Here is a 25,084-nt window from a genome sequence, read left to right as displayed (position 1 = left end):
ATAAAAATGCACCTTATTGGGGCTTCCCTGGTGGCGCAGTGGTTGCGAGTCCGCCTGCCGATGCGGGAAACGTGGGTTCGTGCCCCGGTCTGGGAAGATCCCACATGCCGCGGAGCGGCTGGGCCCGTGAGCCATGGCCGCTACGCCTGTGCGTCCGGAGCCTGTGCTCCACAACGGGAGAGGCCACAACAGTGAGAGGCCCACGTACCGCAAAAAAAAAAAAAAGCACCTTATTAAAATCGTTTCATCTTCTTTTCATTACTTTAAAAGTGCTTCCCGGGCTTCCCTGGTGGTGCAGTGGTTGAGAGTCCGCCTGCCGATGCAGGGGACGCGGGTTCGTGCCCCGGTCCGGGAAGATCCCACATGCCGTGGAGCGGCTGGGCCCGTGAGCCATGGCCGCTGGGCCTGCGCGTCCGGAGCCTGTGCTCCGCAACCGGAGAGGCCACAACAGTGAGAAGCCCGCGTACCACAAAAAAAATTTTTTAAAAATAAAATAAAATAAAAGTGCTTCCCACTAATTGGGGGCGTGGGGAGACAGGTACAGATATTGACCCTCTTCAGCCTCAAGAGGCCTGGGTGGCTGGAGCGCCATGCAGTGAGTTCCCGTTTCAACAATCTTGACTCTTCATCTCAGTGTGATATATAAATATTTTCATTTTCTGTGAGGCATGCCTTGAAAAGTTTGGGAAACACCATATTGTAGCATGGTACCTAATCAAAGGAAAAAAGTGTTAACCCCGTACAAAGAACTGGGAGAGGGCTGGAACTTCCGTGGAGGTCCAGGGGTTAAGATTGTGTGCTACCACTACAGGGGGCAAGAGTTCCATCCCTGGTGGAGGAACTAAGATCCCGCATGCCCAGAAGTGCAGCCAAAAAGTAAAAAATAAAGAAAAACACAACTTTAAGAAAAAAAAAAAAAGGTGGGAGAGGGCTGTACTCTGCATCATCTTCGGGGCTTGGGAACTGCCTCTGAGACCTCGTGTTTAAATCCGGCCTGGTGATTTCCCTTTTTTTTTTTTTTTCTGACAAGGTCTGGAGCTTTCAGGTGATCTGGGCCGGGTGATTGTGGGGGCGAGGCCTGGTGGGCCCCATTCAGTAACATGTGAACTTCACGTACTTTGCGTCGTGCTTTCCTCCAGACTGGCAGCACATTTTTGCTGCTTGGGGCTTTACGCACATGTTTACTTGACCTCGCGCACTCAAACTTACATTTAAAACTGAAGGCTTCAGGTGAGTGCTTGCTAGGACCCAGGGAGCGAGCCACGTGACGCCACGCGTAGCTCCGCCCCCCGTCAGCCCCCGAGCGCTGTGAGCAGGGCGGCGGGCAGTTGTGCTGGCGGTTGGCGCACCACGTGGTTTCTGGAATCCTCGAGGCGTGCGCTGGCTGGGGGCGGGCGCCGGGGGGCGGGGCGGGAGCCGCAGCACGCCCTCGCCCGCGTCCAGGTTGGAGGACGGCGCGTCGCCTGCGGTTCGCTGCGGTGCTGGGCCAGGGCGGCGGGGCAGCCGGCGCTGCGGGGCCGGGGCTGGGCGCGCGGACTCCGCGGCGCTGACCTGGAGAGGAGGCGCGCCTCCGCAGAGGCCGGCACTGCAGGAGACTCCGTTTTCGCCCCCAAAAGTTCATCTCGAGGGAGTAGCGACGGGGAGACCAGGAGCCGGGCGCGGCCGCTACGCTGCGCGTGTTTCCCGGGAGAGTCTGCCGGGTGGCCTGCAAGACTCGGGGAAGATGCTCCAGGTCCTGGTGCTGAAGGTGAGCGAGCGCGGAGCCCTGAGCCCGGCCGTGCAGGGTCCGCCTCGGCTGGGGACCTGCGGGAAGGGGTGCCGGATGAGATACCGGACGCTTAATTTCAGATAAACAACGGGAAGTTTTCGTTCAAGTTTGCCCCATGCAGTATTTGGGACATACTTAAAGTAAAAAAATCATTCGTTGTTTCTCCGAAATTCGGATTGAACTAGGTGTCCTGTATCTAGAACCTCAGGGGGAGGGACGGACTCTGACCCCTTCTCCCGGTCCCGGTTCGGCGCTGGATGAGGCCCCCCTCGCGCCCTCGGTCCGTTGACCTGTTACTCTCCCCCGATGCGGGTCCTCTCCGGCCGGTCCCCAGCTGCATTGGACAGGGGGCGTGGGTGACCTGTATCTCTTCTCCGAACACACGCCCGTCCCGGCTGCACTCGTGGGGACCCCTGACCGCTCGCGCCCCAGGACTCTGGCGGCCACCCCCTCCCCACGCGGGCTTCTCGGGACTCGCGTCCTTGGAGTCGGGGGCGCAGCGGGGGTTCGCCCCGGAGGGGGCCTGCAGAGCGACCCGAACTGCAGCTTCTCCTTTGAGTGAGGTGCGTGCTCCTTAATGATGCCAGAGACCGGGAAAGCACGTAATGTGTTCACGGTGTGTACTTGCAGGAAGGGAGTTTACAAACCAGAGCAAAGGGGTGGGTATTGGGAAAAGGAAACATAAAGAACTTTTTGGAAAAGATCATACTTCAGTGGGCAGAGGAGAGGCATTAAAAAAAAAATCAACTTTCCTGTTCCTGTTTTATGTAGTTTATACCAACAGAGATTCACAAGCGTTTGAAGCAGCTGATTCTTACAGAGGATTTGCTCTGAGACTTTTAGGGTTTTGAGATGTAACTGGCAAGCTCCTCTCCACCACCTTCCCTAAATAGTCTGATTTCTCCTTTAGAAAGACAGGGCTCTTCCAGGGGGTATGGATGCTGCCAAGTGCAAACCCATTGGGGCAGAACTTTGGAAGGAGTTGCTGGACTCTTACTGCCTCTAACTTGGGAACCTCTCTTTTCTTAGTTGGACCCAAGAACCCTTTTCTCTACCCCCTCAGTTCTGGTCTGGCCCCACTGCTGCTTCTTACCCTGCTCACACTCAGAGCAAATTTTCTATCCAATATAGGAGTAGTTCGTCAAGTGTGGTACCATTACCAGCTGTAGTTTTCCAGATTAATTTAGCTTTTACATGGATAAATTTTTTCCCCCAAGTTTTTACCAACAGATGAATGGGTAAGCAAAATGTAGTATATACATACAATGGAATATTATTCCACCTTAAAAAGGAAGGAAATTCTGGTATATGCTACAACATGGATGAATCTTGAAGACATCATGTTAAGTGAAATAAACCAATTACAAAAGGACAAATACCGCATGATTCCACTTATATGAGGTTCCTAGAGCAGTCAAATTCATGAAGACAGAAAACAGAATGGTGGTTGCCAGGGGCTGGGGGGCACATGGGGAGCTACTGTTTAATGGATATAGAGTTTCAGTTTTGCAAGATGAAAAAGGTTCTGGAGATGGATGGTGATCAAGGTAGCACAACAATATGAATGTAGTTAATGCTACTGAATATGGTTAAGTTGGCAGATTTTATGTGTATTTTATCACAATTAAAAATAAATTAAAAAATTTTAAGTTATGTATTTGTAATATATTTTAGAAATAAAAACATCATAACTAGCATTACAGACCTGTTAGGATGAGGCTAAGGGAAAAAAAAGGTGTTGATTAAAAATATATATATAAAGGAAGCAGCCCAGGGAACATGCAGCTGTGTCAGAAATGAGGAAGGTAGAATGCAGTGCGACCCAGAAGCACTGCAGGAGAAAAGGATGTCATGTCATCTTTGATCATAAAGGTGATCAGCACAGGAAAAGCCCCAAGGCCATTGGTCCTGCAGTCAAGCTTTGTTAGTGGAAAGGATCACTTACATTTCAAGACAGCTAGGTATGGACCCTTCAAAGGGACAGCTTGTGCCAGGAGGGGTGACAGAAGAAGCTAAACAAGACTTGGAAATAGGGGTGAGATTCTGAAAGCTGCAGGCTGTGACCTCAATAATGTGGTAGAAGCAGCTGTTCTGCTGGCTGAGTGTATGACTTCAGTACCGCCAGTGAAATCCACAATCAGAATGTCAGGAGTGGTTTTCCTGCTGGAGCTGCTTACCAGAATGCTGCTTTGTTCTGAGACTGGATTGAGATTGAAACAGTAGCTGCCCAGGGACCTCCCACGACACTATGAACAAAAGTGGGCCAAGTGCTATTTAGTCTGTAAATTTCATAACGTTTTAAAATTAACATCTTAATTTTTATAATTTATGTCAGAAAGTAAACGACTGAAATATCTGAAGTTACTATGCAAATACCGTATACTAAGGGGAATTGAACATGAATTGATAATTAACAATGAATCCAGTTACTGATGTTATAAATTATACTTACACCCACTCATGTTACAGAATGGAGGAAAAGAGACACTCATTACATAGTTACCCAGATAAATGAAAGTAAAGGGAAATAACATGTAGGAAACACGAGTTACTATTCCTGAGAAATAATAAAGAACACACTTTAATTCAATTAAATCCTATTAATTTAATGATGTGAGATATTTAGTTCTCATGCCAGATAGCTGATTCTACTTTTACTTGAGTAATAATAAAGTATTCAAGTTTTGAATGGTAGAGGTAAGGAGAAGAAAGTGGACCAAAATATTATATAGATATTGTTTTTCTAATGGAAATAACATAGACATGCAGGGAAAAAAATGTGTGAGGCTGATGACTGCAGTGTGGGCAGCATTGCCTTATGGCATTGGCGGGAAGCAGCAGGCCCCAACCTTGGTGTAAGAGGCAGGGGTGGGAGGAGTTGTGAGCCCATCCCTGCCGGGTAAAGCGCATGGAAGAAATTGCAGCTTGAGCCACTTGTTCTTCTGTCGGGTAAAACTGAACCTGGCCTACATTTTTTAGGTTTTAGTAGCAGATTAAAAAAAAAAATTGAAACAATCTAGAAACTTCAAATTATCTATGATGCCTTAAAAATATTTTTAAACATCTTTCCCCATCTTACTATTTTGAAGATTTTCAAACTCGAAAACAAGTTACAGAAACAATATTGAGAATAACCATATACTCTATACCTAGAGTCAACAATTGTTAACATCTTGTAATATTTGCATATTTCTTTTTTTTTTTAAGTCCCCATGTTGGGGCTCCACATCCAGATATTTTTATTTCATTGGCTTCAGAAGGAGCCGAGAAATCTGTATACTTTTTTTTTTTTTTTTTTTTTTGCGGTACGCTGGCCTCTCACCGCGGTGCCCTCTGCCTTTGCGGAGCACAGGCTCCGGACGCGCAGGCTCACGGGCCTAGCCACTCCACGGCATGTGGGATCTTCGTGGACTGGGGTACGAACCCGTGTCCCCTGCATCAGAAGGCGGACTCTCAACCACTGCGCCACCAGGGAAGCCCTGCATATTTCTTAATAATATATGTATATAAAATTGTTGACTTCTCTTGCCGAACCATTTGAGAATTAGTTGTAAACTCTAAATACTTATGCGTGTGTTTCCTAAGAATAAAGACTTTTGCTTACGTAACCACAATATAATTATCACACTTGAGAAACGTAACACTGATACACTAATATAAAATCCATACTCAAATTTCTCCAACTGTGTCAATAATGTATTCTGTAACTTGTTTTCTCTGATCCAGGATCCAATAAAAAATTATACATTGCATTTAATTGTCATGGCCTTTTATTCCCCTTGAATTTGGGTCAGTTCTCTGGCTTTTTTGTATCTTTGATGTCATTGAAATTTATGAAGAGTAAGGGCAGTTGCTTTGCAAAATACCCTTCAAGTTGGATTTGTCTGTTTCCTTATGACTGTGTTCAGGTTAAACATTTTTAGTAAAATACTGCATAGGTGATGCCACGTCAGAAGATAAGAAGCTTTCAAAAACAAATCATTACTTTTGATGAAAAATAATTTTAAAAATCCAACTTTTTATTAGGAAATATTCTAGACATACAAAAAAGTATAGAAAATATTATAAACACCTGGACATCTATCACCTAGCTTTGCCAGATTTTAACATTTTGCCATATTTGCTTCATATCTTTTTTAACCATCAACTATTTTATTGTTTTTAATGTAGAGTTCTGTGATATTTTGAAAAATGCATAGTCATGTAATCACCACCACAGTCGAAACACAGAGCAGTTCCATCACCCCCCCAGAATGGCCTTGTGGTCCTTTGTAGTCATTTCTTTCCCCCACCTCTAGTCCTTGGCAACCACTGATTTGTCTTCTGTCCCTATTAGTTTCTCCTTTTTCCAAAATGTCATAAAAATGGGATTGTGCCTATGGAATCATACAGTAGTATGTAGCGTTTGAGTCTGGCTGCTTTGACTTACTGTAATGCATTGGAGGCTTATCTATGTTGTGGCATTTGTTGGGAGTGAGTAGTATTCCATTGTATGGACATGTGACAGTTTGTTTATACAGTCACCAGTTGAAGGCCGTTTGAGTTGTTTCCAGTTGAGGGAGATTATAAATAAAGCTGTTAGAAACTTTGCATACAGGTTTTTGTGTGAATACAAGTTTTTATTTCATGGGTAAATCAGTAGGATTTACTGATGTTTGTTTGTTACTGATGTTGTTTGTTACTGATGTTTGTCAGTATGTTTAATTTTATGGGAAACTTTTTCAAAGTAACTGTACCACTTTACATTTCCATCAGCAGTGCTCTACATCCTCACCAGCACTTGATATTGTCAGTTTTATACATTTTAGCCATTCTAGTAGGTGTTTACTGGTATCTCACTGTGGTTTTAATTTTAATTTCCCTAATGACAAATGTGTTAATCATGTTTCCAGGTGCTTGTTTGCCCATCCTTCCATCTTTCTTTGTCAAGTATCTGTTCACATCTGCCCATTCTTCTAACTTGGTGATTTGTTTTCTTATTATTGACTTTGTAGAGTTTTTTATATATATTGGATAAAGTTCTTTGTTGAATATGTGATTCGTAAATATTTTCTCCCAGTTGTTGGCTTATCTCTTCCTTCTCTAAACAATGTCTTTCAAAGAGCTGAAGTTTTAAATTTGGATTAAGTCCAGTTTATCAATTTTTGCTTATATGAATTATACTTTTGGTGGTTTATCTAAGAAATCTTTGCCTAACCACAGCATGTGGGATCTTCCCGGACCAGGGCACGAACGCATGTCCCCTGCGTCGGCAGGCGGACTCTCAACCACTGTGCCACCAGGGAAGCCCCATGTGAGTTAATTTTTGTATATGGTACAAGGAATGGATCGAGGTTCATTTTTTTGCATATATCTAATTGTTGCAGCATCATTTGTTGAAAAAACTATCCTCCTTCCACTGAATTGCCTTTGTGCCTTTATTGAAAATCACTTGACCACACATGTGTGACTCTGTTTCTGTTGTGTTGATTTATGTATCTATGCTTTCTCCAGTACCACACAGTTCTGATTACTGCAGCTTTATATTGTCTTGAAATCAGATAGTGTGTCTTCCAACTATGTTGTTCTTTTTCAGAATTATAGGGGCTATTCTAGTTCCTTTGCCCTTCCAGTAAGAATTTAATGAATAGTTTGTTGATTTCACAACTCCTGCTGGAATTGAGTCCGTTTTATAGACCATTTGGGGGAAATCAAAATCTTAACATTCCATGAACATAGTATATTTGTATTACAGGCCTTTCTTTGATTTATTTCACCAGTGTTTTGTACCTTTTAGCATGCAAATTGTTCATTTTTTTGTTAGATTTATTCCTAAGTAATTCCTGCTTTTTGGTGCTATTGCAAACGGTACTGTTTTTAAATTTTAAATTTCCAGGTTTTATTGCTGGAATATAGACAGGCAGTTGAATTTATTATATGACCTGTACCGTGGAATCTTGCTACAGTCATTTATTAGTTCCAGTATATTTTTTGTGGACTCCTTAGAATTTTCTACATAGATATTCTTATTGTGAATAGAGACACTTTTCTTTCTTCTTCTCCGATTTTCCTGACAATCTTTTCTTATTGTACTGACTAGGACCTCCAGCACAATGTTGAGTAGGAGTGGTAAGCACACCACTAATAAATTTTTTATTTTGTTTGTTTCACATTTTGGTTCTAGAATTACCCTTTTCCAAAGGTTATTTTTTAAAAATAATTTCCATTTCTTACGTGAAACCCTCCTTTTTAAAAAACAAATTCACTATAGCTATCTTATCCTTAAGTTTTTGAACATGGTATTTATAATAGCTGCTTTTAAGTCCTTGCCTGTTCACTTCAACATCTGGGCAGACTTGGGTTCACTTTCTGTTGGCTGTTTTTTACCTTGGCTGTGCACTGCATTCTCATTTCTTTGCCTGTCTAGTATTGTTCATGCTACACTGGGGGTTGTGGTGATGGGGAACTACTGTGTGCTCTGTCAGCGCTTTGGGAGGCTTGGTTTATAGTTCTTTACACACCTCTTGATTTTGCCCTTGTTGACAGAGCACATTCTCTTTGCCTTGCAACATGGTCTTTACTCCTCAGGCCTGGCACTGCAGGGGTTCTCAGGGAGCCTGAGGTGTTTACTGAGCCTCCTTAACTCCTGCTCCAAACTCCATTTTCCTGTGATGAGTGTCACAGAGAATCAAAGACGGACATTGGTTAAAGCAGTGAAAACAGATTGTTATCAGCGACTGCTGATGTAAGGGAGGGAGCTGAGTTCCGTTCCAATTTGTGTAGAGGTGACCGGGCGTTTTAAAGGGAGGAGAGTGAGGACGACGAGGGGAGGGGCTTCAGTGGAAAATGACAGAGGGTGGGTTAGTGTCACTGTGGTGGGGCAGCTGTGTCCGCTGCCTCTGGGTCCAGGCTTCTGAATTCCCGCAGAGACTGGGAGGCTGGGGCCCTGTCCTTCCAGATGATTATATCCCAAAGGAATTGGTTATCAGGTCCTCGAGAAGGAGGAGTACTCCTGAGTGGTAGGAGGTAACATACACATCCCAAAGGGATAGGTAGGCTCCACAACTGATGTCCTTTTCAGTAAGTTCTGTGACAAGGGGAGGCTCCTCAAGGGCCTGTGTCAGGTGTTGGCTGGGACAAAAGTAGTTCTTTCTCAGGCAGGCATTGGTAGAGGGGACATGGCCTTATGCTGTGAGTTTGGATGGCCTCTTAGTGCAGAGGTTTGGGCAGTCACTTTGTGCCCAGAGTCCTGCAGTTCTCGTGGGCAGAAGCTGAAACTGTATTTCCATCAGCCTCCCAACTGTGGCTTCTCCCAGGACTCCCTGGAGTCTCACCATGCAGTTCCGGCTCTGCCGAGGATTTGAGGGGTTTCGTGTGCAGACTTCAGGGCTCTCCCCTCTGTGGCTCAGCATTTCTGCCCTTCAAGTACAGCTGCTCTGGCAGCCCCAGACTCCATTCTCTGGTTTCTCAAGCCACAAACAGGGTGGCTTCTGCTTCAGTTGTGTTCTGCACCCCCAGGACTGGGGCTGTTTTCAGGGGAAAAGCTGTTTATGAACGTGGCTCTCGCGCAGCCATGTTGCCTCCCTTCAAGGATGGACTCGCCCACCTGCTTTTGGTCACTCTTCAGCGCGTTCAGGCTGTCATTTTCTTTTTCTCCAGGGTTTATCATTGTTACTTGCAGGTGGGTTAGTCCATATGAACCACTCTGCCATTACTGGAACCAGGATGGCCAGCTGTTCTTTTTTCCAGCTATTTATTATAAAAATGTTCAAACATTCAGAAAAATAGAATACTGATGTACTCCTGTTACCTGGTATCTGGAATCCAAAATCTGGGGATGTCATTGCTTTTAGGCCCTTTCAGTAGACAGGAAATATAGTACATTTGAAAAATCATGAGCTCTTACTGATATTTTCAATTCAAATTTAACTTTTTATTTTATATTTGTATTCTTTCTCTAATGATGAAAATCTTGGTTTCTGATAACACTAACAGATAATAAGATACATTCAGAGAAGTCTTTCATCCCTCTTCCTTCTACCCCATTCCTGGCTTCCTCTGTAGGTAATAATTTGTATGATTTTGGTTTATCTGCCATTTCTTTATTTTAACATGAGCAGAATGTACATACATTCACATTTCCCTCTCTTTCTTATGAAGGACATAGAGTACAAAAAACGCTGTTCTGAACCTTGCTTTTCTATTTTATTATGGATATTTTCAAAGTACAGATCAAGGGCATTGATCTCTGCTTTTTCAGTCACAGCACATGATTCTAAATTACATATTATTGGTTATGTGTTTTAGAGTTTTATCTTTGCGTCTTTTATCGTTTTTCCGAGTTTTATTGAAGTATAATTGATGTATGACATTATATAAGTTTAAGGTATACAAGGTGATAGTTTGAGGGTCATTTATCTTCTGTCTGACCATTTAAGGCAGAAGTACTTGTCAAGAATTTGTTAGAGCAGTTAAATTTGAAACAGTTACTGTGATTCTAAGGTTTATTATTTTATGGTTCCTCTTTTAAATCATGCATTGTTTTGTCTTTTAAAAATTTTACAGATCGAAGATCCAGGTTGCTTCTGGGTTATTATAAAAGGATGTAGTCCCTTTTTAGATCATGAAGTTGACTATCAAAAACTAAATAGTGCCATGAATGACTTCTATAATAGCATGTGTGAAGATATAGAAATAAAACCACTAATGTTGGAAGAAGGGCAGGTATGTATCTAAATGTGCTGCTTTTTTTTTTTTTTTTTTTTGCGGTACACGGGCCTCTCCTGTGGCGGAGCACAGGCTCCGGGCGCGCAGGTTCAGCGGCCATGGCTCACGGGCCCAGCCGCTCCACGGCATGTGTCCCCTGCATTGGCAGGCGGACTCTCAACCACTGCGCCACCAGGGAAGCCCGGCAGGTGGATTCTTAACCACTGTGCCACCAGGGAAGTCCACCGTTTACTTGTTGAAGAAACGAAACCAGGTCAGTTGTCCTTTTAAAATATTCCACGTTCTGTATAGCCTGGTTGCTTCCTTGTGGTGGTGGTGAACTTTTCCCTCCATCCCCTATATTTCCTGCAGACTGATAAATATAAAGCTTTCCTTACGTTTATAGTCACTTTTTTTCCCCAAGGATGACTGGTGCTGTGAGATTCCTCTTGTATTGAATTGGGAGAGAATCTCACTTTCGGTGATGCTGAGGTTGACTGCTGCATCCAGATGGCGGCCGCCTAAGCGCCCCCCGTGGTTCCCGTCAGCTAGTCATGCTGTCCAGTGACCACCACCGCCCAAATCAGCTCTTCCATTTATGCTTGCAAAATGGTCGTTTTCACATTGCTTCTGCATTCATGAGCTGGAATTCTTCCATAGAGAACCTTCCCTTATCTGTTAGAACTGTTTGGCTTCCTGAAGTAATACTGGAAAGGTGGAAAAATTGCTTGATTCTTTCCCTTATCAATTTTCCTGTGCCTAGTTATCTACATTTACATCTAGAGGTTTGTTTTGTTTTTCCCTCCTTGTTATTTTTAAGTACTATATTGAGCTCATGGCTTTTAATGTATTCATCAGTTGTAAGCATTTTTCTTGATGCTTAAATTATCTCATTACTGGCTAGCAGAAGCCCTAGCACACCACCTTTTCAAAGTTGAGTGACTGTGTGAATTATTAGCTACAGGTTTCTTTGACTTAAGCATGAAACAGAAATACCCTCCATCCTTTGGCGCAATTTCTCTTGCATTATTTGAGTCTTGAATTGTGTGAGGCTCTCAAGAACACATCCCTTGCAGAATAGCTGCCCTGTGTTTTCCAACTTCAGTTCCTGAGGGCAGGGATCTCCACTGTCCCACTTCTTCCCTGTTGGGCACAGCTCTCCCTGCTGAGCCACTTTATAAGCCTGTGGTCAGCGTATGGTTTGCCCGTCTGTGGCCTGGCAGTCCCATGGGACAGTCAGGATGCCAAGCACTGTCACTCTAGCAGGGCAGCTTCCCTAAAGGGGGGCTGCAGGTATTTATTCAGTCAGTCACTGAGTAGTTTCTGAAGACATAGTACATGCCAAGCCCTGTTCTGGGTGCTGGGAATATGGCAGGAATCAAAAAGACAAAAATCCCCTTCGTCGTGGCACTGACGTCCAGTTGTGGCTGATAGCAAACAAATGTTAGAGGGTGGGGCTTCCCTGGTGGCGCAGTGGTTGAGAATCCGCCTGCCGATGCAGGGAGACACGGGTTCGTGCCCCGGTCCGGGAAGATCCCACATGCCGCGGAGCGACCGGGCCCGTGAGCCATGGCCGCTGAGCCTGCGCGTCCGGAGCCTGTGCTCCGCAACGGGAGAGGCCACAACAGTGAGAGGCCCACATACCGCAAAAAAAACCAAACAAACAAACAAACAAATGTTAGAGGGTGGTAAACAGGCGTGGGAAGCAGAACCAGGAAGATGAGCCTGGGGTTGTGATTTTGTGTTGTCCTGGCACATGACTGACAATTATTTGTAAGTTTTGTTTTCTGATTTAAGAAGGTAAAGCAATGCATTTTCCTTATTTCACTTTCTAAAAATTCTCCTTAGTTAAGGAGTCAAAGTGATCGTGGTCAGAAAACCTGTGAAACAGAATTCAGGTGCCCTGTGTTCTCGTTTTCCCAATAAGCAGTGTTTAGCTTGGGGTGATCCAGCCTCCTTGCATCTTTAAGGTAAAAGGTGTGAGATGATATCAGTTGAGAGTACCTTTTAGTCCTCCCATTATTTTTTTTTTTTTTTTTTTTTTTTTTTTTTTTTTTTTTTTTTTTTTTTTTTTTTTTGTGGTACGCGGGCCTCTCACTGCTGTGGCCTCTCCCGTTGCGGAGCACAGGCTCCGGACACGCAGGCTCAGCGGCCATGGCTCACGGGCCCAGCCGCTCCACGGCATGTGGGATCCTCCCGGACCGGGGCACGAACCCGTGTCCCCTGCATTGGCAGGCGGATTCTCAACCACTGCACCACCAGGAAAGCCCGTCCTCCCATTATTGACTAGAGATTTTTAATTTAATTTTTAAAATTTTTATTGTAGTATGGTTGATTTACAATGTTATGTTAGTTGGAGGTGTACAACAAAGTGAATCTGTTATACATACATCCACTCTTTTTTAGATTCTTTTCCCATATAGGCCACTGTAGAGTATTGAGTAGAGTTCCCTGTGCTATACAGTAGGTCCTTATTAGTTATCTATTTTATATATAGTCGTGGGTATGTTAATCCCAGTCTTCCAACTTATCCCTCCACACACCCTCCCCTACTTACTCCCTGGTAACCTTAAGTTTATTTTCTACATCTATAACTCTATTTCTGTTTTGTAGATAAGTACATTGGTACTCTTTTTTCAGATTCCACATAAAAGTGATATCATATGATATTTGTCTTTCTCTGTCTGATTTACTTCACTCAGTACGATCATCTTTAGGTCCATCCATGTTGCTGCAAATGGCATTATTTCATTCTTTTTTACGGCTGAGTAATATTACATTGTGTATATATACCACATCATCTTTATCCATTCCTCTGTCGGTGGACATTTAGGTTGCTTCCATGTCCTGGCTCAATATTGAGCTCAATTAAATAGTGCTGCAGTGAACACTGGGGTGCATGTATCTTTTCGAATTATGGTTTTCTCCGGATATATGCCCAGGGATTGCTGGATCATACGGGTAGTTCTATTTTGAGTTTTTTAAGGAACCTCCATACTGTTCTCCATAGTGGCCATACCAGTTTACATTCCCACCAACAGTGTAGGAGGGTTGCCTTTTCTCCACACCCTCTCCAGCGTTTATTGTTTGTAGATTTTTTGATGATGGCCGTTCTTAGCAGTGTGAGGTGATACTTCATTGCAGTTTTGATTTGCATTTCTCTAATAATTAGTGATGTTGAGCATCTTTTCATGTGCTTTTAAACTGTCTATATGTCTTCTTTGGAGAGATGTCTATTTAGGTCTTCTAACCCACTTTTTATTGGGTTGGTTTTTTTTTTTTTTTTTTTTTTTGATATTGAGCTGCATGAGCTGTTTTGTATATTTTGGAGATTAATCGTTTGTCAGTTGCTTCATTTGCAAATATTGGGTTGGCCAAAAGGTTCATTCATTTTTTTCCTAAGATGGCTCTAATAGTGCTTAGTTGTCTTTAACTTCATTCAAAACAATTTTGTTAGATTGTATTGTGACAGCTGTCATATCAGCGTGCATTTAAAAGAAAAATCAAAATTGGTGAATTTTTGTGTAGCCATTTTAATATTGAAGGTGGAAGAAAAAAGCAACATTTTCGGCATATTATGCTTTATCATTTCAAGAAAGGTAAAAATGCAACTGAAACTCAAAAAAAAAGATTTTGTGCAGTGCATGGAGAAGGGGCTGTGACTGATTGAACATGTCAAAAATGGTTTGTGAAGTTTCATGCTGGAGATTTCTCACTGGACGATGCTCCATGGTCGGGTAGACCAGTTGAAGTTGATGGCGATCGAATCGAGACATTGATTGAGAACAGTAACGTCATACCACGTGGGAGATAGCCGACACACTCAAAATGTCCGACTCAAGCGCTGAAAATCATTTGCACCAGCTTGGTTATGTTAATTGCTTTGATGTTTGGGTTCCACATCAGTTAAGCGAAAATAACACCTTCTTGACCATATTTCCGTATCCTTTCTCTACTGAAATGTATTGAAGATGTTTCATTTTTTAAACAAATTGTGATGGGCGATGAAAAGTGGATACTGCATAATGATGTGGAATGGAAGAGATTGTGGGGCAGGTGAAATGAACCACCAACAACCACACCAAAGGCCAGGCTTCACCCAAAGAAGGTGATGTTGTGTATATGGTGGGATTGTTAGGGAGTCCTCTATTATGAGCTCCTGCCGGAAAACCAAATGATTAATTCCAACAAGTACTGCTCCCAGTTAGACCAACTGAAAGCAGCACTCGGCAAAAAGCATCTAGAATTAGTCAACAGAAAACGTATAATCTTCTATCAGGATAATGCAAAGACTACATGTTTCTTTCATGACCAGGCAAAAACTGTTACAGCTTGGCTGGGAAGTTGATTCATCTGCCGGATGCACCAGACACTGCACCTCCGGATTTCCATTTATTTAGGTGTTTACAAAATTCTCTTAATGGAAAAATGTTCAGTTCCCTGGATGACTGTAATAGGCACCTGGAACAGTTCTTTGCTCAGAAAGATAAAAAGTTTGGGGAAGATGGAATTATGAAGTTGCCTGAAAAAATCACAAAAGGTAGTGGAACAAAAGGGTGAAAACGTTGTTCAATAAAGTTCTTGGCGAAAATGAAAAATGTATCTCTTATTCTTTCTTAAAAACTGAAGGAACTTCTTGGCCAACCCAATATTTTTCTCCCATTCTGAGGGTTGTCTTTTTGTTTTGTTTACGGTTTCCTTTGCTGTGCAAAAGCTTTTAAGTTTAGTTAAGTCTCATTTGTTTATTTTTGTTTTTATTTTCATTACTCTAGGGGGTGCTTTGAAAAAGACCTTGCTGTTATTTATGTCAGAGAGTGTTCCGCCTATGTTTTCCTTTAAGAGTTTTATAGTATCCGGCTTTACATTTAGGTCTTTAGTCCATTTTGAGTTTATTTTTGTGAATGGTGTTACGGAGTGTCCTAATACCACTTTTACATGTAGCTGTCCAGTTTTCCCAGCACCACTTATTGAAAAGACTGTCTTTTCTCCATTTTATAGTCTTGCCTCCTTTGTCAAAGATCAGGTGACCATAGGTGTGTGGGTTTGTCTCTGGACTTTCTATCCTGTTCCATTGGTACATATTTCTGTGTTTGTGGCAGCACCAATACTGGTTTGATTACTGTGGCTTTGTAGTATAATCTGAAGTCAGGGAGCCTGATTCTTCCATTCCATTTTTCTTTCTCAAAATTGCTTTGGCTATTCATGGTCTTTTGTGTTTCCATAGGAATTGTAAATTTTTTCGTTCTAATTCTGAAAAATGTCATTGGTAATTTGATAGGGATTGCATTGAATCTGTAGATTGCTTTGGGCAGTATAGTCATCTTCACAATATTGATTCTTCCAATCCAAGAACGTGGTGTATCTCTCCATCTGTTTGTGTCATTTTTGATTTCTTTCATTAGTATCTTACAGTTTTCTGAGTATGACTAGAGATTTTAACACCGACGTTTTCTTTTTATTTTGTAGGTTTGTGTGGTTTATTGTCAGGAACTGAAGTGCTGGTGCAGGGCTGTAATTAAGTCAATAGTGTCTTCAGCAGACCATTACCTCACAGAGTGTTTCCTTGTGGATTTTGCCAAGTACATTCCAGTGAAATCCAAAAAGTATGTATATTTGTATTTATTTTGCCTTGTGCTCTTTAGGGGACGAATGTCAGTTTTCAAGGAGAATGTCAGTTTTCAAAGTAAGGGGCGAGAGCTTCAAGAAGGGAAGACTTGCAGGTTCCAGTCTTACAAGCAGTGAACGCGAGAGCAGGTGCTCAGGATGAGGACTCAGCAGGCGGCTCCGGCCCTCCTTCTGTGTTCCTTCCTAGAAAGTGCAGGTGCTCTCCGTCAGCCGCTCTCCTGGCCTGGTGTGGCATGTCCCCTGCATTTGCTCAGGTGATGGAATGGGTCTTTCGGGAGGCCTGGCTACCGGGAGGCAGAGAGAAACTCTTCTTGTCACCACAGAAGGGATGGTTTGCTGGCACAGCCTCAGATTGCAGAGAGCAGAGCGTGTGTCCCTTGTCCTGCTTAACAGAGTGACGGTGTGACTGTCACAGAAGACAGGAGGCCGTTGAGAGTGACCCTCAGTGACTCCAGGACCACACACCACAGTTCCCTAGAAAACACTTGTCAGCAAGTCGGTCTTGGTGTTTGTGGTAATTTTTTCATGGGTTCCTATCCCAGAGTCAGAGGATATCAGTTTAATAAATAATAAATAATAAACATGAGGACCCTTCTTCCGAAAGGGAAAGAGCGGTCCCAGCTGCAGGGGGGGCGGGTGCCCTGATGGGGAGTCTGTGTCCGGGGGCCGCTCCCACAGTGGGACTGGCAGGTCTTCGTGGAACAGGAGGTGCCTTTCCAGCTTGTGGTTCTGCACCCTTATAACCATAGTGGTTATTAAAAATAACATCGTGTTTAACGGTTTGGAGAGATTTCCTCTTAGTATTTGGAGTTTTAAGTTTAGTTTGTTTTGGGCAAGAGAATCATATGATTAGAGCAGGGAGGCCTGCAGGGGCGGTTAGTGCAGCCACCTTTTCTAAACTGTCCGAGAACGAGGTGGCCAGGCTCCCCACACGCGGCCCCTGAGAACCTGTTGATGTCGAAACCATATGTTCAAGTGCTCTGTCATTTGCCTGAAGGAGAATGGAAATAAAAATGCTGAACAGCTTATGAAACCTCAGTCCAGTCCATCAGCTCTTTTGTGCAAAGCTGACAAATACTAATTCTTAAAACATCTGCTTATTTAAAGAAGCTTCAAGGTATTTCTGGTTGTGCATTGAAATTGCTATTTTAAAATCTTAAATAGAATTTGCTTCCAGGTTTGTTCGTTATTACCCAGTGTTTCTCAATCTAAGGAGACTGTTTTTCTAATGCCTCCCTGCCCCCATGCCATGAAATTTTAACGCCCAAGATTACTGAGTATCTTTTATGTACTATATGTATATCTGTGCTTTATACATAAAAAAGTAAGATTTTTCTCAGCCCCCAAGAACCAGTTTTCACCTTGCTCGGCAGATGTCTCCAAGCACTTGCTGCTGTTGGTGGCTATAATAGAAACAGAGATAATCAGGTTTTGTGTGTTTTGCTTCATGTTAAGTATTTAATTATGTAGGTGTACTTTAAAGAAATATGTTATATATAGTTTTTTTTAATCATGGAACTCTTTCTGTTTCACTGTTAAGCATCCGAGTTGCAGTAGAAACTTTTATGCAGCTTCCCTACAGAGCAAAAAAATTCAAACTGTACTGCACAAAACCTGTCACATTGCACATTGACTTCTGTGAAGACAGCACTGAGATTGTGTAAGTACAGCTTCTAACATATGCTGAATCATTAGTAAAAGTCTTAAATTGAGTGTATGATGTTTATGTGAAATCAGATCCTCTTGAGAAGTGCTAAGCGATTTCAAAGGTCTCTTTGTCCTTCAGGAGGTGTCTTCTGAGTCACTGTGTCAAACCTGGCCATGTAGCCCCATCTCCAGAGGCTGTGGTGTGAGGGGGTTAGAGTATAGTCTGAGCTCTGTGCTATTTGGCTTCTTAACTTACAAAAGGGATAAATTAAGTGTAAAGAGAAACATTTATACGTCGGATCATGAAGCATTAAAAAAAAGTCCATGACATCCTTCTCCAGCCCCATATCCTCCCTCCCTCCCTCCCTCCTGGGAGGCCTCTGTGACCTGTTCAGGCTCTGAACTTGCAGACCTTTTTCAGTGCTTTTATACATATTCACATGCATGGAGCTTTTAATGAAAATTAGAACACACTGTCTTATTGGCAAATTTAACTTAAGAATGTATTGAGTTGGCCAAAATGTGCCTTTGGTTTTTAAGTAAAAATAAAAGACACATTTTCATTTTCACGAAGAGCTTTATTGAACAACATATTCACCCTTTTGTTCCACTACCTTCTGCCATTCTTCAGGCAACTTCCTAATTCCATCTTCCCAAAACTTTTTATCTTTTTGAGCAAAGAACTGTTCCAGGTGCCTTTCACAGTCATCCAGGGAATTGAAATTTTTTCCATTAAGAGAATTTTGTAAAGACCTAAATAAATGGAAATCCGAAGGTGCAGTGTCTGGTGAATATGGTGGATGAATCAGAACTTCCCAGCCAAGCTGTAACAGTTTTTGCCTGGTCATGAAAGAAACATGCAGTCTTTGTGTTATCCTGATGGAAGATTATGCATTTGGGACTTGCCTGCTGGCACAGTTGTTAAGAATCCGCCTGCCGGTGTAGCAGACACAGGTTCGATCCCTGGTCCAGGAAGATCCCATATGCTGCTGAGGAACTAAGCCCATGTGCCACAGCTACTGAGCCTGCGAGCCACAGCTACTTGAGCCCACATGCCACAACTACTGAAGCCGGCACACCTAGAGCCCCGTGGTCCGCAACAAGAGAAGCCACTGCAATGAGAAGCCCGCACACCGCAACGAAGAGTAGCCCCTGCTCACCAGAATTAGAGAAAGCCCGCGCACAGCAACAAAGACCCAGTACAGCCAAAAATAAAGATAAATAAAATTTTTTTAAAAAGTAGAGAATCGTATGCAGAAATACAGTCAAGAAGGTGTTATTTTCGCTTAACTTATGTGGAACCCAAACATCAAAGCGATGAACATAACCAAGCTGGTGCAGATGATTTTCAGCGCTTGATTTGGATATTTTGAGTGTGTCGGCTATCTCCCACGTGGTATAACGTTGATTGTTCTCAATCACTGTCTCGATTTGATTGCTATCTACTTCACCTGGTCTGCCCGACCATGGAGCATTGTCCAGTGAGAAATCTCCAGCAGGAAACTTCGCAAACCACTTTTGACACATTCGATCAGTCACAGCACCTTCTCCATGCACTGCACAAATCTTTTTTTGTGTTTCAGTTGCATTTTTACCTTTCTTGAAATAGTAAAGCATAATATGCCGAAAATGTTGCTTTTTTCTTCCATCTTCAATATTAAAATGGCTACACAAAAATTCACCAAGGGCCTCCCTGGTGGCGCAGTGGTTGAGAGTCCGCCTGCCGACGCAGGGGACGCGGGTTCGTGCCCTGGTCCGGGAAGATCCCACATGCCGCGGAGCGGCTGGGCCCGTGAGCCATGGCCGCTGAGCCTGCGCGTCCGGAGCCTGTGCTCCGCAACAGGAGAGGCCACAACAGTGAGAGGCCCGTGTACTGCAAAAAAAAAAAAAAAAAAAAAAAAAAAAAATTCACCAAAAAATTTTGACTTTTTTTTTCTAACGCACGCTGATATGACAGCTGTCACAATACAGTCTAACAAAATTGTTTTGAATGAAGTTAAACACAATTAAGTGCTACTAGAGCCGTCTTATGGAAAAAAAGAACAAACCTTTTGGCCAACCCAGTATTTTGAAGCTCTTTGCCAGTACACGTATTCCCTTCAACTTTCAGTCGTTTTCCTGCATGAATACAATTGCCATACTTGCTGTTTTTAACCACTCCTCTCTTGATAGCCAGCTAGATTGTTACCAAACCATTTTGTACTGTACATTCTCATAAGAATATAGGTAAATCAAAATGAGATATATAGGTGTAGAAATGTATACATGCGTGCATGCACATGTATTCACATATCACACACACACACACACACACACACACACACACACACACACACACACACACACACACACACACCCCTGTCAAGTAATTTGACCAAATTGCCAGTGTTTGCACAGGATGGGTCCCTGCACTGGGCAGTGCTGTGTCGGGGTTATGACTGTGATCTTTGCTGTCTTGAATGAGCACTACCTGAGGTCCTGGGGGGTAGCCCTGTCCTCCCCCTCCAACACTGTGGCTTTGTGGGAGAAGAAGCTACGGGAAGCGGCACAATTTTGATTCAGCTTGCATGTCCCGGTGATGTTGCATTCTAAGTTTTCTCTGAACTTGGAAGCTGCCTCTCTTATGGATGCTTCTGTGGGATCTGTGGAGACCCTCCCATCTCCACTGCCCCAGCCCTCACCCCCTGTAGCTCCCTTGGGATGATGAATGCATCACTCTTGTGGCTGCCTCGGAATCCCCACTAATAAGCCAGCTGGTCTCTGCTGAGGCCGCCGCTCCGCCAGGCTGCCCAGCAGTGCCTGCCCGCTTCCTGTCCCCCTTGCAGAGCAGCCCGCTCTCCGTGCACAGCTCTCCCTCAGAGGCAGGCCCCCGTCTTTCTCACGCCCCCCCCCGCATTACCCGCTTCCCAGCAGCACCACGGTGCTCCCCAGGGCCCTTCCCAGCCTTGGGCGCGCCCAGCCCTCGGAGACCCGCGGTGGAGGCGAAGAAGGGCTTCAGTTAAGTGAGCTTACTGGGTTCTCATCACCTGCTTTGATGTTGCTGGTTTTGTGTTTGCACCTCATCTAGAATGTCTGTCTTAACATGTGTATTGCAGTTTTTGTTAAATTTCCCTTCAAAAGGACTAGCAGTCTCTACTCCCATCATTGGGGTATGGAAAGTGCTGCTTTCCCCACACCACGCAGAATATCATCAGGCTTTTTAACTTTTGCTTGTTTGCTGGACAACAATAGTATTTTGGGGTTTTTTTTTTTGTTTTGGTTTGGTTTTTTTTGTGGTACGCGGGCCTCTCACTGCTGTGGCCTCTCCCATTGCAGAGCACAGGCTCCGGACGCGCAGGCTCAGCGGCCATGGCTCACGGGCCCAGGCGCTCCGCGGCATGTGGGATCTTCCCGGACCGGGGCACGAACCCGTGTCCCCTGCATCGGCAGGCGGAATCTCAACCACTGCGCCACCAGGGAAGCCCCTAGTATTTTGTTTTAAGTTGTATTTTTCTGACTTGTAAAGTTCGGTATCTCTTCACGTAGTTTGTGTGTGTGTGCGTGTGTGTGTGCGTGTGTGTGTGTGCGCGCCTGCCTGTGTTGAGAGAGAGACACACATACACAGACACACAGACTAATTGATTAACCTGTGATACACTGTTGATTTACTTGTTCATAGACTAGATTGATTTTTCTCTTGGGCCTTTTCCTTATTAGGAATCTACTACATTTTGTTAAAAAACAAAAAGCTTATTAGGTAATTTTTTGTATAGCAAGGTTTTAAAACCACTGTATTCATTTGTTTGTTCGTTTATACCTCCCTTTGGAAACCCTTTGTGATTCTCTTGAAGTAATGTGCTTAGGATCTTAGTAAAAATAAAAATAACAGGGCTAAGTGCTTTATGTACATTACCTCATTTGATCTTTGAAACAACCCTTGGAGGATGGTGATGGCACCTCTGATAGATAAAACCAGTGGAGAAACATAAAACATATCACTCTAACCTTACTTTATTTTTGTTCCATTTTGCTTCCAAATACTGGTTTTTCATGATCTTCCACTGCCTATAGCTTCTCCTGCGATTTTCTTCCCAAAGCATAGTATGACTCTGACTCCAGTTTGGGAGTGTGTGTTTTAACACACCACCAAGCAATGAGTGTAGCCTAACCTGACATAGCATCAGATCCCACAGGCTAAGGGCTCCACCCTACAAGACCTTCCCCAGCTCCCCTCCGCCCCGACTTCAGATGCCAATTTTAAGTCTGGGTTGTCACCTGTGCTTCTGACTGGGATGGCTATAAATGAGAGGTTCCCTTCTTGGGTTTGATTAATTTGCTCACAGAACTCAGAGAAACATTTTACTTACTAGATTACCAGTTTATTATAAAAGATAGAACTCAGGAGCAGCCAGCTGGAAGAGATGCACAGGGCAAGGTGTAGGGAGAGGCGCTTCCTTCCCTCTCCAGGCACACCTGTCCCCCACACCTCCACGTGTTCACCAGCCCAGAAGCTCCCAACCTAGGCCATTTGTGGTGTTCATGGAGGCTGCATTACCTAGCCATGATTGAGTAAATCTTTGGCCGGTTGGCAATTGATTCAACCTCCAGCCCCTTTCTCCTCCCTGGAGGTCAGGGTGGTGGGACTGAAACTTCCAACCCTCTAATCACAAGGTTGGTTCCCCTGGCAACCAGCCCCCATTCTTAAGTTACCTTGGTGCTTTCCACTCGTCATCTTGTCACTCTCATCACTGAGCTCTGTGCCAGAAACAGGGACAATGACAAAATATATATTACTTATCATCAATCACGGTATCACAGATAGGAAAGGACAAGATGATAGGGAGAAATGGGACACAGTGAAAGGGGCACCACGAGACAGTAGTGGCTGTGTTTCCCACAGCCGCTTTCAGAACGTTGGTTTAACCGACACGTGTGGAGCCCTCGCTCTGTGCCAGCCTGTGCTGAGCAGTCCTCACTCAGGGTCCCTGTCCTGGGAAGCTAGTGTTCTGGCTGGGAGGCAGGTGTCGCAGGTAATGGGACGATGGTGTTGGGACAGATGATGCCGTGGAGGTGGGCACAGTAGCTCAGGAAGCCCCAGAAAGGGACCCATTCTCAGCGAGTCTCTGCACTGGCACAGGTGGGCATGCAAGAGAAGTCTGCTGCAGGGTGCCGCTGGGATCATCACCCTCAGGCCAGAGCCAGACCCCCTGTTACCTGCATCATATGTTCTTCAACGTGTAATATCAGACACATCCAGTGTATAATTTAACCAAGTGGTTGTTAGCGTACTGGCCTCAGCTTTTTATTTAATGAAGTTGCCTCTGTTCTCTGTTCCAGACCTGCCAAGAAGTGGGACAGTGCAGCTGTTCAGTACTTTCAGAACATCGTAAAAGGTGAGGCAAGTGCAGGAGCACTGCAGCCTGCTCTGAACTGACGCCTTCTGTTGATGAGGGGGTTTGAGATGTGCGTGCTTAGCTCTTTGACCCCCTTTGTGGGGTTCATAAGTGACCTGGAGCTTCTCCCACCCCAAGTGTCACAATGACTCTGCACCTCTGGAATTTTGGGGGTGGATGTGGGCATCGGTAACTGACAGGTGAAATCAGGAAGGAGCTATGTGGTTGAGGACCCTTACACAATAATAATGCCTGTCTCTTAGTTTGCATAGAAGCTGCACCACTGCAAAATAAATTTACGTGCATTTCATTGAACCAACAGTTGATGAAAAGCCTAACATTTTTTTAGCGAGCAAGGGGTAGTAAATGGATACTTAACTGTGTGATCACCGTCATTGCTAATGAAGATGTGTAGAATGTCTCAGCGCCTATTTAGTGTGCTCTTTTTGTTTAATATCCTTGGCTGTAAAATAGACTCTCATTTGTGACATCTGTCCTAACCGCTGGCAGCCTGAGCCAAATAACTGTGCCGAGCTCCAGGGCTGTTCTGAGGAGTAGTGAGTTTGCATTGCCTGGGGTGCTGGCCCCTCTCCTCCACTGCCCCACGGTCCGGGTAGAGGAGCAACCAGAGGCGTTGCACCTGGGAGAAATGGGAGGGGCGCCTCTGGTTTTGTAGCTTGGGCCCTTGTGAGCCCACAGGGGGCCCGGGAGACACAGGTTTGGAGGAGGCAGGGTGCTTGGGTTGAATACCGTCCTGCTACGTCTGCATAGCCTCCTCACCTGTAAAATGATAACAGTGCTTACCCCAGAGTGTTGTGGTAAGAGTGAAATGAGATACGTTTGTAAAGGACGGAGCAGTGCCTGTTGGTACCCATACATGGAGCTGCTCTTTGGGGCATTTGGAAGGGGTGGGGAATGGACTCAGGTGAAAGACTGTGACTGGTCACGTGGGTTTGGGAGTCACTGGAAAAGAAGAGAGGGCCCAGAACTGTGCTCGAGGTGCTGTCACAGGGTGGCAGGAGGAGGTTGGCGGGCTGAGGGGGACAGAGGACACATGGCTGACTTCGTGCCGGGAGAGCCTGCACCTTACCTTGCCCAGTGCCAGAGCCCTTCTGCGGGAGGAAGCTGTTGAATATTGTGGCACTGGGTAATTGTGAGTGGTTAGCAGAGATTAATAGGTGAGAAACAGTCATAGTTGTTTAAAGCATACTTTTTTTTTTTTTTTTTTGGCCTCGCGGCGTGGCATGCGGGATCTTAGTTCCCTGACCAGGAATCGAACCCGCACCCCCTGCAGTGGAAGCATGGAGTCCTAACTGCTGGGCCACCAGGGAAGGTCCCTCAAGCATACTTTTAATATCAGCTATTTTATGTTTTGATTTATGCTATTTAGCAGCTACCCAGGTGGAAGCCAAATTGTGTGCTGTGGAAGAAGATACTTTTGAGGTTTACCTTTATGTAACTACAAAAAATGAAAAGGTAAGTGAAAGAATTGTATTCCTAAAATATTATTAGAAATGCTTATTTTAATAAAACAGTACACACCTAGAAAAACAATGTCGTTCACACAGCATATAAATTTTCTTAATCTTTCGAGGTCTGGCTTAGATCAGAAGTTAGCCAGGACTGTTTTTCTTCTTTTAATTACTTTTAAAAATTACTTTAATATTTTATTTAGACAGCATTTTATTTAGTAATGGACAAGAAATTATTCCTATAGCGATGAGTGTGAAATGTTGTTTTCTTATAAGAGGATGTAATTTTCTTGAATACACACATTTGGTGTGGTTTTGGTTCCCTGCTTTTTCCCTTCCATAATTTTCTCATTGTATAGACATATGTTCACTGTAAAGAATCCAGATACCATAAGTAGAAAAGAAGTGGGCCTCACCTGTGAGCCCCCTCTTTCCTCCACCCAGTTATTAGCTGTTCACCTTTGGCTGGCAGCCCTTTATGAAGGGTGGCGTGAGGGCGCAGCAGCTCTGCACCT

General features: G+C 44.1%; 1 protein-coding gene and 1 pseudogene across 5 annotated transcripts in view; both read left to right on the top strand.

The window, feature by feature from the left end:
* Positions 1 to 1,429: 1,429 nt before the first annotated feature.
* The window catches only part of TDRD12 (tudor domain containing 12), an 83,690-nt gene continuing 60,035 nt past the window's right edge, over positions 1,430 to 25,084 (top strand). For 3 of the 5 annotated variants that reach the window (XM_067018478.1, XM_067018475.1, XM_067018480.1), the window contains exons 1-6: positions 1,430 to 1,747; positions 10,313 to 10,471; positions 15,920 to 16,056; positions 17,619 to 17,738; positions 23,042 to 23,097; positions 24,488 to 24,573. In XM_067018478.1, coding sequence (XP_066874579.1) covers positions 1,724 to 1,747; positions 10,313 to 10,471; positions 15,920 to 16,056; positions 17,619 to 17,738; positions 23,042 to 23,097; positions 24,488 to 24,573 — 582 coding nt within the window. In that variant the 5' untranslated portion in view covers positions 1,430 to 1,723. The remainder of the gene's footprint in view (positions 1,748 to 10,312; positions 10,472 to 15,919; positions 16,057 to 17,618; positions 17,739 to 23,041; positions 23,098 to 24,487; positions 24,574 to 25,084) is intronic. The other 2 variants (XM_067018476.1, XM_067018479.1) reach the window with 2 other exon arrangements.
* Positions 3,620 to 4,020, top strand: LOC131745250 (2-iminobutanoate/2-iminopropanoate deaminase pseudogene; annotated as a pseudogene).

This window comes from Kogia breviceps, chromosome 18 (assembly GCF_026419965.1).
Source record: "Kogia breviceps isolate mKogBre1 chromosome 18, mKogBre1 haplotype 1, whole genome shotgun sequence".
NCBI lineage: Eukaryota > Metazoa > Chordata > Mammalia > Artiodactyla > Physeteridae > Kogia > Kogia breviceps.
This window is presented reverse-complemented; position numbering and strand designations above follow the sequence as displayed.